At 43.0% G+C, this 12,619-nt stretch overlaps 1 protein-coding gene across 1 annotated transcript in view; it reads left to right on the top strand.

Annotated features, from left to right (window-relative positions):
- GLB1 (galactosidase beta 1) overlaps positions 1–12,619 on the top strand; it is a 102,012-nt gene that overhangs the window by 41,086 nt on the left and 48,307 nt on the right. The window contains exons 6-9 of the mRNA XM_079113986.1: positions 4,301–4,481; positions 8,108–8,166; positions 9,987–10,108; positions 10,194–10,234. Of these exons, the coding sequence (XP_078970112.1) occupies positions 4,301–4,481; positions 8,108–8,166; positions 9,987–10,108; positions 10,194–10,234 (403 nt within the window). The remainder of the gene's footprint in view (positions 1–4,300; positions 4,482–8,107; positions 8,167–9,986; positions 10,109–10,193; positions 10,235–12,619) is intronic.

Raw genomic sequence — 12,619 nt, forward strand, 5'->3', positions numbered from 1 at the left:
CCTGCCACTTGCTCTTACCAGAGGATATTACCAATGCAGACACGCCACTTGTTCATATATAGCCTAGGGCTGTTTTGGAACTCTAGTAGCAGAGCTAAGTAGTTGAGGAAGAAACCCATATCACCCAAAGCCTAAATTGTTTATGCTCTGTTCTTTATTGAAAAAGGTTGCTGACCTCTGTTCTAGAAAAATCAACATTCCTTTGAATCTCTGACTTTTCTGTGAGCTCTTTTCCATTTGTGCGTGTTTCCCCTACTGTCAACCGCAGCCGTCACATGCCTCTCTTTGTTAGTTTTTCTGTAACTGACTGTGGTATACGGCTTCAGTTTAGTCTTACTGGCTAGCTTTTCAAGCACTTGGTAGATGCCAGGTACTGTACAACATCATGCATTGACTCAGTCCTCATAACAACCTGGTGAGGTAGGCACTGTCAATCTCTTACAAATGAGGACATTTTGCTGGTGGAGTCCCATGGATAGTGGTAGAGGAAGTGGAAGAGCTTAAATTTACATGTGGACAATTGGGCCTCTAATCATGATCCTAAGCTGTTTTGCAAATGTACTTCTTCCCTCCCTCCTTTCCTCACTCCCTCTCTCCCCCTCTCTTCTCTTTCTCTCAGAAACTACCTAAGAGTTTGCAGCTCACTGGTACAGCTTGTGCTTAACATGTAGGGGAAGCCCCATGTTCAATACCCAGTACCAAAAATAAAAAAAATCATGTATACACATTTACTATGAGCCTCTTTATTCTGCAGTACATAATGCAATGATAATAATTGAATAAGACTTGAAAAAGTGAGATTGGGCTGGGATTGTGGCTCAGTGGTAGAGTGCTTGCCTAGTATGTGTGAGGCACTGGGTTTGATTCTCAGCACCACATACAAATAAATAAAAATTCATTAACAACTAATAAAAATACTAAAAAAAAAAAAAAAAAAGATTCTGGTAAGAAAACCAAGGTTGGGTTGGGCTTGGAGCTGTATAGATGAGAACATTCATGCAGAGGCTCTTGGCCTACTTAATTACTGGAGCTGACCCTTAAATTTAGCTGTGAACTTCTACATCATAAAAGGAGCCAGTCATTTGAGTAGCAGCCTAATCAAAAAGGGAGACAGACATCGTCACTTCAATAGTTCTTATTAAAAGAGGGGAAAGACTGAAAATGAGGAACAAAGAAACTTGTCAGTATTTTGCAAAGTTTTTCTTAACACTGAGCTTGATTATTTCAAAAGGAATCTTCTACTCTCTGAGCACCAAAGACCACCTCCTTTTGGATGGCTTTTTGACCAGCAAAGATCTTGGTATTGGGCATGCTTGCGCTAGTCTATTTTTGCTTCTTGAACTCATAATAGGAAAATCTTGCCAGAGGACTCCTCTCGGAGAAAATGATCCTTCATGAAACCATCCAGGAGGAGGACCTTGCTGATAATGACAGTGGCTTTGTTAGTCAGATTTCTATCACTGTGAACAGACTACCTGAGAAAATCAACTTATGAGGAGGAAAGGGTTACTTTGACTCACAGTTTCAGAGGTTTTAGTCCATGAGTACTTGGTCCTGTTGCTTTGAGCCTGTGGTGGCACAGAACCTCACGGTGGGAGCACATGGTGAAGGCGGCCTGTATGCCTCCTGGAAGCAAGAAAGCAAAAGAGAGAGGAAGGGCCAGGGGTCCAGTATCTCCTTAAGGGCATGCCCCAATGACCTAACTTCTCCCACTAGCATCATAGACTGGTGACCAGTCCTTTAACATACGGGCTCTGGAGGGACATTTTAAATCCAAATTATAATAATGGCATTTAGTTCATCTTGATGACTCGCCATTTCTTTCCTACTCTCCAACTGGGCCACATCAGACTACTGGTGGTTTGGAATTGCTTCTGCCCATTCCTCTTACCTAGCTAGATGCTTTTCCTTCCATAGCACCCCCAGGGAAGCTTCCTTAACTAACTCACCTAGCTACCCTCAGGCTGGACACCTCTTTTCTGGGGACTCAGTTTCTCATGCTTATGTTTAAAGGCAGTGTTTCTGCAGGTCCCAGTCACACATACCTGAATCTGAGCCCAGCAACTTGGGAGGCTGAGGCAGGAGGATGGCAAATTTGAGGCCAGCCTTGTCATTTAGCAAGACCCTGTCTCTTAAAAAAAAAAGATGGGGGGGTGGGACTGGGGCTGTAGCTCAACAGCAGAGCACTTGCCTAGCATGTGTGAGGCACTGGGTTTGATCTTTAGGACCACATTAAAAAATAAATAAAATAAAGGCACGCTGTCCATCTAAAACTACAAAGAATAATAAGTTGGATATGTAGCTCAGTGGTAAAGCACTCTGAGTTAACACTAGTACACCAAAAAAAAAGTGTGTGTATGTGTGTATATGCATATACATAATGAACAATGATTTCCCAGGATTATAAAGATCTGATCTGTTTTTATGTGCAGGTTGAAATTTTGGGGTTGGATCTTTTTTCTGAACTTTCGTAAGTTATGGAATGCAAGACACGTACATAAATGTGCAGTATTGTTATATCATTATAACATGGGCACCCACTTAACCACCAGCTAAGGATGGGGAACAGCACCTAGCAGACCCCAGGTACCCTTCCTGATCATGGCCTGTTGACCCCACTGCCCTGGCTTTGATGCTGTCAGTGTCTAGCTTTCCTTTCTATGCTTTTACCACCTATGTGTGTGCTCAGACTTAATCGTCTGGTTTTGATTTTTCTATAGGGGGGATTGTTCAACATGGATTTTTCATTGTTGTGCATTTTTCACTCAACATGAAGTCCAATTTATTGCTCAAGAGCCATGTTTTTTAATCTTTTTTCCTTTGCCCCATGAGGAATCTTCAGCCTTTTTTTTTCTTTTTTTTTTATTGCCCCCCGCCCCCGCAGGAAATTTTAATACCTGGGATATTATATATCTGTTTATGTACTATATGTATATCTGTGTAAAGAGAATAAAATTTTTTTTTTTTTTTTTTTTTTTTTTTTTTTTTTTTTTGGTACTGGGGATTTGAACCCAGGAGCACTTAACTCCAGCCCTTTTTTGTATTTTGAGACAAGGTCTCACTGAGTTGCTTAGGGCCTTGCTAGATTACTGAAGCTGGCTTTGAATTTACAATCCTCCGGCTTCAGCCTCCCAGGCTGCTGGGATTACAGGCATGCACCATCAAGCCCGGCATATGAGATTTTTTTTTTAAATCTCATAAGAATCAATTTTCACTCCCTGGAGATGCTCTCTACCTCACTGGGAATACATGCTTCAGCAATATCTCCATTTTGCATCTGACAATGCTGTGTCGTGGGACTCCTCTGTGCCCTGGAAGATGTTGAGCTGCATCTCTGGCCCTTATCTACTGGATGCCATTAGCACCACCCATTCCCCTGTTGTGACAACCCTAAATGTTTCCAGACATTGCCAGATGTTCTCTGGGCAGAGGGCAGAAGTGCCCCTGGTTTAGAACCGCTGAAGTTATTGAGCACAAACCAACTACTGCAGCACACTGGAGGTTTGACCAGAGAGATGGGGTAAATGATGGGCATCTGTATCCAGCATTTGTCCTTCTTATTGTGTGATGTATTAAGGGGAAGAAAGCAGTGTTATAACTGGTGCAGATAATAAGACACCAGGGTTTTATTGTTGTTTGTTTGTGGGTACCAGGCATTGAACCCTCAACCACTGAGACCTCAGCCCTTTTTATTTTTATTTTGAGACAGAGTCTCGCTGAGTTGCTTAGGGCTTTTCTAAGTTGCTGAGGCTGGCTTTGAACTCCTGATTCTCCTGCCTCAGCCTCCCAAGCCGCGGGGATTATAGGCGTCTGCCACCACACCCAGCAAAATAACCAGTTTTGAGGAAGACGCTGTATATTGTGTTTATAAATCTGGAAGGCTAAATTCTAAAAAGCTTACAATGGTTATCTGTGGGCAATTCAATTAGCAGATCATTTTAAAATCTTTCTTTTAATTTTTCTCCATTTTTTAAATATTTCTATACTAGAAGGCATTTTCTATTTAATGCTTTAAGTATCTATCATATGAGACAATATCCCTACAATTCAAAAACCAATTTGGTGTTTTAGTATTCTTTTAACTAGGTAGTGGAGGAGAGTTAGTAGAAGATAATTTTGCTTTCATGCTGAATGGCTTTTTGCAAAAATAAGTTTTGACATCTGAGTAAAGGAAATTTTTCCGATAGTCATTAAGCCATGTCATCTCACAGATGCTTAGATTTTTCCCTAAATTAAAACTTGTATTAGAATGACTATATTGGCATCTCCTAATTTTTTCTGCCTCTTTTTAAATTTGCAGGTTGAAAATGAATATGGCTCCTACTTTGCCTGTGATTTTAACTACATGCGTTTCCTGCAGAAGCGCTTCCGCTACCATCTCGGTAACGATGTGCTTCTGTTCACCACTGATGGGGCACTTAAAAATTTCCTGAAGTGTGGGACCCTACAGGGCCTCTATGCTACAGTGGACTTTGGAACAGGTTGGTGTTTATAAAAACAGAAAACATAGCTTAAAATCAGCTTTTTACTCAGTTAGTATGGGCAGCAGCTATTGTTTTATGTGGCATGGGCAGATTGAGTGAGATTGCTCAAGTTTTCCCTTATCAAGTGCGTTCGTCAGCTTTCCGTTACTATAACAAAAATAGCTGAGGTGATAAACTTAAAAAGAGGAAGAGTTCCTTGGTTAGGGAAGAAGAAAGCCCTTCACCATTGTGGAATGATGCCCTGGCTTTAAGCTCCATATCATGCTTCTTTTGAGAATTATATTTGGTAGTTATAATTACAGAAACAAATTAGCTTTGTCAGTTTGCAGATAGATTTAGCACAGTACTCATCACTTTGGGTAGATAGAGATGTTCTTTCACAACGGATGAATGGTCTGTAACACTGTAAGATACTGATCTTTACAACTGTTTAATCAGTTTTATTTTTGTACAGTATTAGTGACCTAAGTTATTTTGCTGTCCCGTTTTTGTAAATCAAATGAAATTATAAAAGAGGATTCTGACAGTAGGTATTTTGTACATATGTATATATGTTGTCCAAATAAAAATAATAAATGAAAAAGAAAAAAAAAAAAAAAAAAAAGAGGAAGAGTTAATTTTGGCTTATAGAAAGCCAACAGGCCTTTGGAGAAGGCCTGTTCACTTTGTGGCTGGGAATCTAAAGAAGGAGAACAAAAGACCAGGACCCTACAGTGTCTTCAAGAGCAGTACCCACAATGACCTAAAACTTCTCAGTAGGCCCTACCTCTTTAAGGTTCCACCACCTCTCAATAGCATCAGGCCAGGAACCAGGCATTTTAGCACATGGGCCTTTGGCAGAGGAAGTTGCAGAGGTTTAGCAAATGAAATTTCTGAAAGGGTGGATAGTGTAGCTGGGAGGCTTCTGACTTTAAGAAATGTCAAGGCATCTTCATTTAGACTAAGTACAGCTTTCATAAAGGACATGACAGTTAAACGCAGCGTGTCATCCTGAATAGGATCCTAGACTAGGATCCCCCCTTACCCCCACTGCACAGGACATTACTAAGACAATTACAATTTTGAATAAAGTTTGTAGATTATAATATTGTGTCAGTATTAATGTTCTGATTTTTATAATGATATTGTGTTTTTAAAGAACACTCTTGCTGCAAGGCGTGGTGGTACACGCCTGTCGTCCCAGTGGCTCGGGAGCCTGAGGCAGGTGGATCACAAGTTCAAAGCCAGTCTCCGCAACTTAGCAAAGCCCTGAGCAACTTCGACCCTGTCTCAAAATCAAAAGTAAAAAGGGCTGGGGATGTAGCTCAGTGGTAAAGTTCCCCAGTACCAAGAGGGAAAAAAAAAAAAAAAAAAATGCCCTTGGCTTTAGGGAATACATATTGAAATATTTAGGGGCAAAGGGCCATCCTGTCTGTTCTCACATGACTCAGAAAAAAATTATGTATATATTTATATAGAAGGAGAAACTGATAAAATAAATGTGATAACCTGCCAACAACTGGCAAATCTTAATAATCTTAATGAAGGGAGCATAAGAGTTCTTTGTACTATTCTTCCAATTTTCTATAAGGTTGAGATTATTTTAAGATTAAAAAGTTACAAAAAAAAAAAAAGACCAACTCTGCAAAAAGCAAAAAAACCCTGCTATTCATTCCCTGATGTATAAGCCACTTCAAACACATTGCACATTTAATGCTTGTTCCCTTTTGAGAGGGACCCACAGAAGTCTGAAGTGTGGGAGTTTGACTGAAATTGCATTTTTGAAAAGGTTGTCCTATGCTACCAAAAAGGAGGCAGAAGGAACGGACCTTACGTTAATTGAGTATTTCTAGAAATCTGGTCTGTTGCTCAGAGCGTTTGGTGATGGAAGAACTCATCGACAAAGAGCTGAAGAGGAAGCGGCCTGCTGGTTTCCTCTACTTTGGCCCACCACCCATCCCAGTGATGGAAAAGCAGTGTTTTTCTGTCAGAAGGAACAAATGGGAGAGTATTATCAGTCTGTTGTAAGCGTGATTCGTAGGTGGAGTGACTGATTGTTCCCACTGAGGTTGAAGAACAGGTCACCGCAAAACCAGGGTGCTGGGGCAGGCGGCCCCCAGGCTGACACCTGCTGGCTCCATTCCCTTGTGTGGGAGAGGGGCAGTGACCAGTGGGGGTGTTGACCATTCTCACAAGGTGGCTCATGAGAACAGAGTTTCAAGGTCTGAAAGCCACCTCATGCTTGACAGTGAGAAACAGCCCAGGAGGTTCTGCTCGTTCTTGCTGGGCAAGAAAGCTGAAACTGGACTTAAAGCTGACTTAAAGACACCAAAAGGCCGACCTCAGAGCAAGCAGTTATTGAAGGGTCTCACTGGCCTCGCTTCCACACTGGGATACCTTCCATGGGCATGGATCCTGAAGCTCCAGGCAGGGTGTCCACACGAGGCAGCCCATTACTCCCCTGCTCTGGTTGGTGTGGACAATGGTCAGGTTCCCTCTTTCTTTCACAGACACATTACCTCTCTGTGGAGAAATTCTCTTTCTTAGAAATTCTTTCTTTTGAGAGGAAGGAATGTAGAAGACCCAGGAGGCAAGACGACACTGAGGCATCCTAATGGACTGTTTCTGAAAGAAAAATCGAGAGCAGGTGGTTTAGAATGACTGACGACGTGCACGTGAGGATTCAGAGTGTGCTCCGTTGTTGAGGGATAAACTCCACGAGAGCGCCCGCATCCCTGTGGTTTAATTCTCCGGAGGCTTGCAAGGGAAGTGGCTTCCGGGTAGCTTCCTCCCGCGGGGAGCATCTAGGTCAACCAGCTGCCCAAGAGAGAGGAGCACCCAAGACCTGTGTGGAGGGCAGGCCTGTGAAGGGAAGTCCTAAGGCAAGTGGTCAAGGGAGGCCACGGGACCTGCTCAGCGAGGAAGCAAGGTGTGGTCCCCACACATCCTTTAACGGATGATCCGAGTCCAGCCTAAAGCCGGCGTGGGGAAGGGCAAGGGGCCTGTCTCCATCAGTTGGGACCATTATAACAAAATACCTTAGAGCGGGTCGTTGATAAACAATAGCAATTTATTGCTCACAGTTCTGGATCCTGGGAAGTCCAAGATCAAGGTGCCAGCTGATTCGGTGTCTAGCAAGGGTCCATTCTCTTCCTCAAAGATGTCACTTTTTCATGTGAGTGTGTGGTACTGGGGATTTCTAGACAAGTGGTCTACCTCTAAGCGCTATCCTCAACCCATTTGCAACTATATGGAGATAGGGTTTCCCTAAGTGTCCAAGTTTGACCTTGAACTTGAGATCCTCCTGCCTCACCACCCGAGTCTTTGGGATTACAGGTTGTGCACACTGGCTTTACTTTCTTACTGTCTTCACATGCTGGAAGGGGCAGGGCTCCCTTGAGCCCCTTTTACAAGGGCACTAAATCCCATTCATGAGGTGCAGCCTCATGAGTCAAGTCAATTCCCAAAGGCCTACGTCTTAATGCCATCATCCTGGAGTTTGGATTCCAATTTAGGAATTTTGGAGGGATAATAACATTCAGAACATGGCAGGGCCTCAGACTCGAGGCCCATGAGCGGCTCTCGTTATTTAACTTCTTATCATTCCCATGGCTGACCTTTCTTCTCCCTCTCGTTATTTCCAGGTGGCAACGTCACAGCCGATTTCCAAACTCAGAGGAAAGTGGAGCCCAAAGGACCCTTGGTAAGAATTGAGGTTGAGGAGTGGGGGCTGTCCTCTCACACCAACTCCATACAGCTATCAAGAGGCGAGAGGGAGGGTGACATGCTGCTGTAAGAATGGTGCAGCAACAGTTAGGATTGTAAGGATATAGCCCTTCTGGACACGTGGGTGACAGCAGAAACGATGCTTCATCTGAAACAGGCCCTGCCCTGGAGTGGAACAGAATGTGAGACACGTGAATGGCCAAGGGAATTCCCGTAAATGGTTGTTGTCTCCATTTTCATGAGGCTCAGGGAACATATGGCACTTGCCCCTGGTGGTACAGCCTCCAAGTGGCTGGGCCAGAGCTAGTTCTTGAAAGCTCTTTGCAGCAGAGCTTCTCCACCTTCCAGGTGTTTACCAATTCCTTGGGGATCTGATTAAAAAGCAAAGTGCAGCTGGGTGAGGTGGCACAGGCCTGTAATCCCAGCTGCTCGGGAAGCTGAGGCAGGAGGATCTTGAGTTCAAAGCCAGCCTCAGCAACTGTGTAACACCCTAAGCAACTCCACAAGACCCTGTCCCTAAATAAAATATAAAAAAGGGCTGGAGATGTGGCTTAGTGATCAAGCGTCCCTGGGTTCAATCACTGGTAAAAAAAAAAAAAAAAAAAAAAAAATTCAATCTGCTGGGTCTGGGTGGAGCTTGAGAATCTGCATTTCCAACAACCACCTGGGCAGCATGGAGGATGTAGTTTGCTGACCACACTTTGAGTTGCAGGACTTGGTGGTGTGCTCTGGAGACTGATAGGAGGAAGAGGGGATGGCAAGGACCAGGCAGGTGTAAATATCTGTCAGCTCTTCTCTCTCTGTTCTTCCTTTTTCAGCAGTCATTGTTGTTAACTCAGCCCAGTGTATGAGGTCATATCCTGTGCCTGTTCTGCCACAGGTCAGACTGCTCCACCTGTGTGCAAGCCTTATTTACAAAACGGCCTTAGTGAGTGTGCAGAGGCTGCATTCACAGATTTTGGGTGGAGCTGTTTCCTAAAACCTAACACATCCAGGTTCCTTTTTCCTCTCCAGAGCAAGGGCTTGGCAGAGTAATACCTGAGAGAAACATGCGGTATTTGGACCTGCTTTGTAGAATATATGTGCAAGTCTACCTCATTATAAGTCAACCTGAGATCTCAATATCTTTATCCACACCAAGGATGAATTTGGAGCTATTTTATAAAAATATTTTGCCCAATTCTTTGCCCAACTAAACTTTAATGCTGTGGAATTGGGGAATGGTTCACAAAATTGATGTAGGTAAAACTTTTTAGGAATATGGTTGTTCTTCACTATTCTTGGAGGATACAATCCATGGGTTCCAGGACACCCCTTCAGATACTCAAATCTGCAGCTACTCAAGTCCCTCAAGGGACTTGATGCAATATTGGCGTATGACCTATGCACACCCTCCTACATTAATTAATCTCGAGTTTACTAATATACCCAATACATCATAAATGCTACATAAATAGTTGTTCTACCATATTGTTTAGAGAATGCCAACAAGAAAAAAAAATCACACATGATCAGCACAGATGTAGTTTTTTTTTTTCTAATATTTTTGATCTTCTGTTATTGTGTCCACGGACATAGAACCCGTGGGATAGTACTTATTACATAAGATGAGATCTCAGATTGGGTTGGCACCTGAGGACTGAGTATAGGCAGTGCTGCTGTTGGCTTTGGGTTAGGTGGTACACATCAACACCCCTTTGCACTGTACCTCGGTAGAGTATATGGGGCATTACAGGACAATTCAGCATTTGAAGGCCATTCAAATGGACTGAGCTTCATGATCTTTTTTCTTTTTAGGTCAATTCTGAATTCTATACTGGCTGGTTAGACCATTGGGGTAAGCCTCACTCCACGGTCGAGACGGAAGTCCTGGCTTCTTCCCTCTATGATATACTGGCCCGTGGGGCGAGTGTGAACTTGTGAGTATTCAGTGCCCAAGGGCAGGGAGTCCTCTTGGCTGTGAGATCACAGTGAAGTTCTATGTGTTTTCTTTTTTCCTTGTAGGTACATGTTTATAGGTGGGACCAATTTTGCCTATTGGAATGGTAAGAACCATTTAACATATTTGTAGAAGTTTATGCTGTGTTGCTGGTACTTGATTTTGGGGAGTATATCTACAGACAGTTTTTCTCTTTTTGTTTTCTACCAAATTTTCTAATATACAAGGATGACCTATATAATCATTTTTCTTTAAAAAAAAAAAAATTTAAGGGACATAACTTGCTCCTTTAAAAGCCTTATTGTTTTAAATGAGCCTGGCTGGACAGGCCTCAGTCATAGTCTGTGACTGTAGAATATTCGTTCATATCATCTGCTGTGGTCTTTTTTTCCACTATTAACATTTTGTTGAGATATAATTCACATGCTGCAAAATTCACAATTTTTAATTTTAATTTTTATTTATTTTTGCAGTATTAAGAATTAAACCTGGGGCCTTCTGCTCGCCAGCCCTTTTAATTTTTTTAAATTTTGAGACAGGGTCTCACTACATTGCCCAGGCTGACCTCAAACTTGTGATCTTCCTGCCTCAGCCTCCTGAGTAACTGTAATTACAGGTGTGTACCACTGTGCCAAGCTAAAATTCACAATGTCCTATAAGCACCTAGGCTGGGCATCGAGGCATACATCTGGTACTATTTATTTTGGTAGGAAAAAGTATGGCACATTTCTCTGCATCATCATTAACTTTTGCAAAGACAAACTATACTTCATTTCCCACCTTTCTTTACGTCTGCATTTTTCTCTCTGGATCAGTGGAGATGCCTGACTATTGCATTTTGGAGGCTTAGTTTAAGCCTAAATCCCTCAGGATCTGAAATTGGATACAGTCGGCGCTTAATGCAGTTTTTTCTTGGAACTGCTGTTTTGCAAGGTGGGATAGACTGGAAGACATTGCTGAAAGCAGTTTTATTACTATTGTTAGAGCTAAGAAATGAAGATATTATAAGATTCAAATGTCAGTCAGGCATGGTGGCACACGTGTAATCCCAGCTACTCAGGAGGCTAAAGCAGGAGGAGCGTAAGTTCAAGGCCAGCCTGGACAAATTAGTGAGACCCTTCCCGTCTCAAAATAACAAAAGGCTGGGTGTGTAGCTCTGAAAAAGAATGCTTTTCTAATGTGTGTGAATCCCTGGGTTCAATCCCAGTACTGGGGGGAAAAAAAAATCCTCAAAAGTCACTTCTTAAAAGATGATAGATTGGTCATTGATATTTTAGATCATATCCATGTGTCTGTTTTCTGGTTAGAAACAGTTAAAACTATGACACCTTTTTCACTGAGTAGGAATTCTTCCTCCTGACATTGATGGGATGGAACCTGTCCAGGAATCAAGACCTGTTATATTTATTTATTTATTTATTTATTGCTTTACAGTTCTTGAAACAATTTTTAAAAATTTACTGTTCTTAATGGATTCTTCTTAGCAAAGAAATGTAGTCACTATTAAAGCTATCACTAGAACAGGAAACTGTCCCTAATCCTTTCTCCTGCCCCTCCTCTGCTGTAATCAATAGAAGTCTCTTTTCCACCTCTGTTTTCTCATTTAGTTCTCATATCGTTCACATCTAGGCTAAGGGATTATGGACACTACAGATAAGAGTGTCTGGGTGCAAAAATATGGTCCCTGCATTCCTGTTGAGCTGGCAAAGGGTGGAGCCTGGATTCAAACTCAGTCTTTATTGAACCAGAGTCACTGTCCTTTGGATAAGTCTTGGTAGCCCCCTTCCAACCGCAAAGCAGCCTGCTTGGTTCTCCAGGATCTCTAGACCTTTCCTCTGGCCCTAGCTCTCTAGGGAGTCGAGGGAGGGCCAGTCTGTCCTTAGTAGCTGTTTTTCAGGCGGGCTTTCCAGAGGACAGCACAGACGGAAAGACATCTGGAGGGGGCTCACTGTCCATCCTACCCAGGGCAGTGAGCTCATGCAGTATGTCCCTGTGGCCTGTGTGTGTCTATGTCTGTGTGATGGCTGCCTACAGGACCCAGGTGTCCTATCCTTCCACACAGTGTGGACAGCTGGGGAGTGCTAAGTCTTGCCATCTCTTACCTTCCTACCTGACTCCCTCTTACATGGCCAGAGGAGGCTTCCGTATGCACTGAATCTCTATGATGCTTTCCTGTGCTGGTGTGAAAACATCCACAGTACGATTGTGCTGGTAGAAGTAGAACAAAGGCCGGGTCTTCCAGTCCATCCTTTAGCCCATGGGCCTGCTTCCCACCTGGGTTCCCTCAGCTTGTGAAGGTTATTTCCGGAAGTCACACTTGCTCAACTCAACCTGACTCTACTGCTTGAGCATCTCTTTCGTGCCTGGCTCTGACAGAAGACTCAAGGGTCAGTGAGTGAGGCAGAGTCCACCCTTAAGGAGCACACATTTTAGAGCAGAGTGAGACAGAAAATACGAAACCCAGGCAGCACAGTCACTGCCACATCAGAGG

This window comes from Sciurus vulgaris, assembly GCF_902686455.1.
Source record: "Sciurus vulgaris genome assembly, chromosome: 16".
NCBI classification, from domain to species: Eukaryota; Metazoa; Chordata; class Mammalia; order Rodentia; family Sciuridae; genus Sciurus; species Sciurus vulgaris.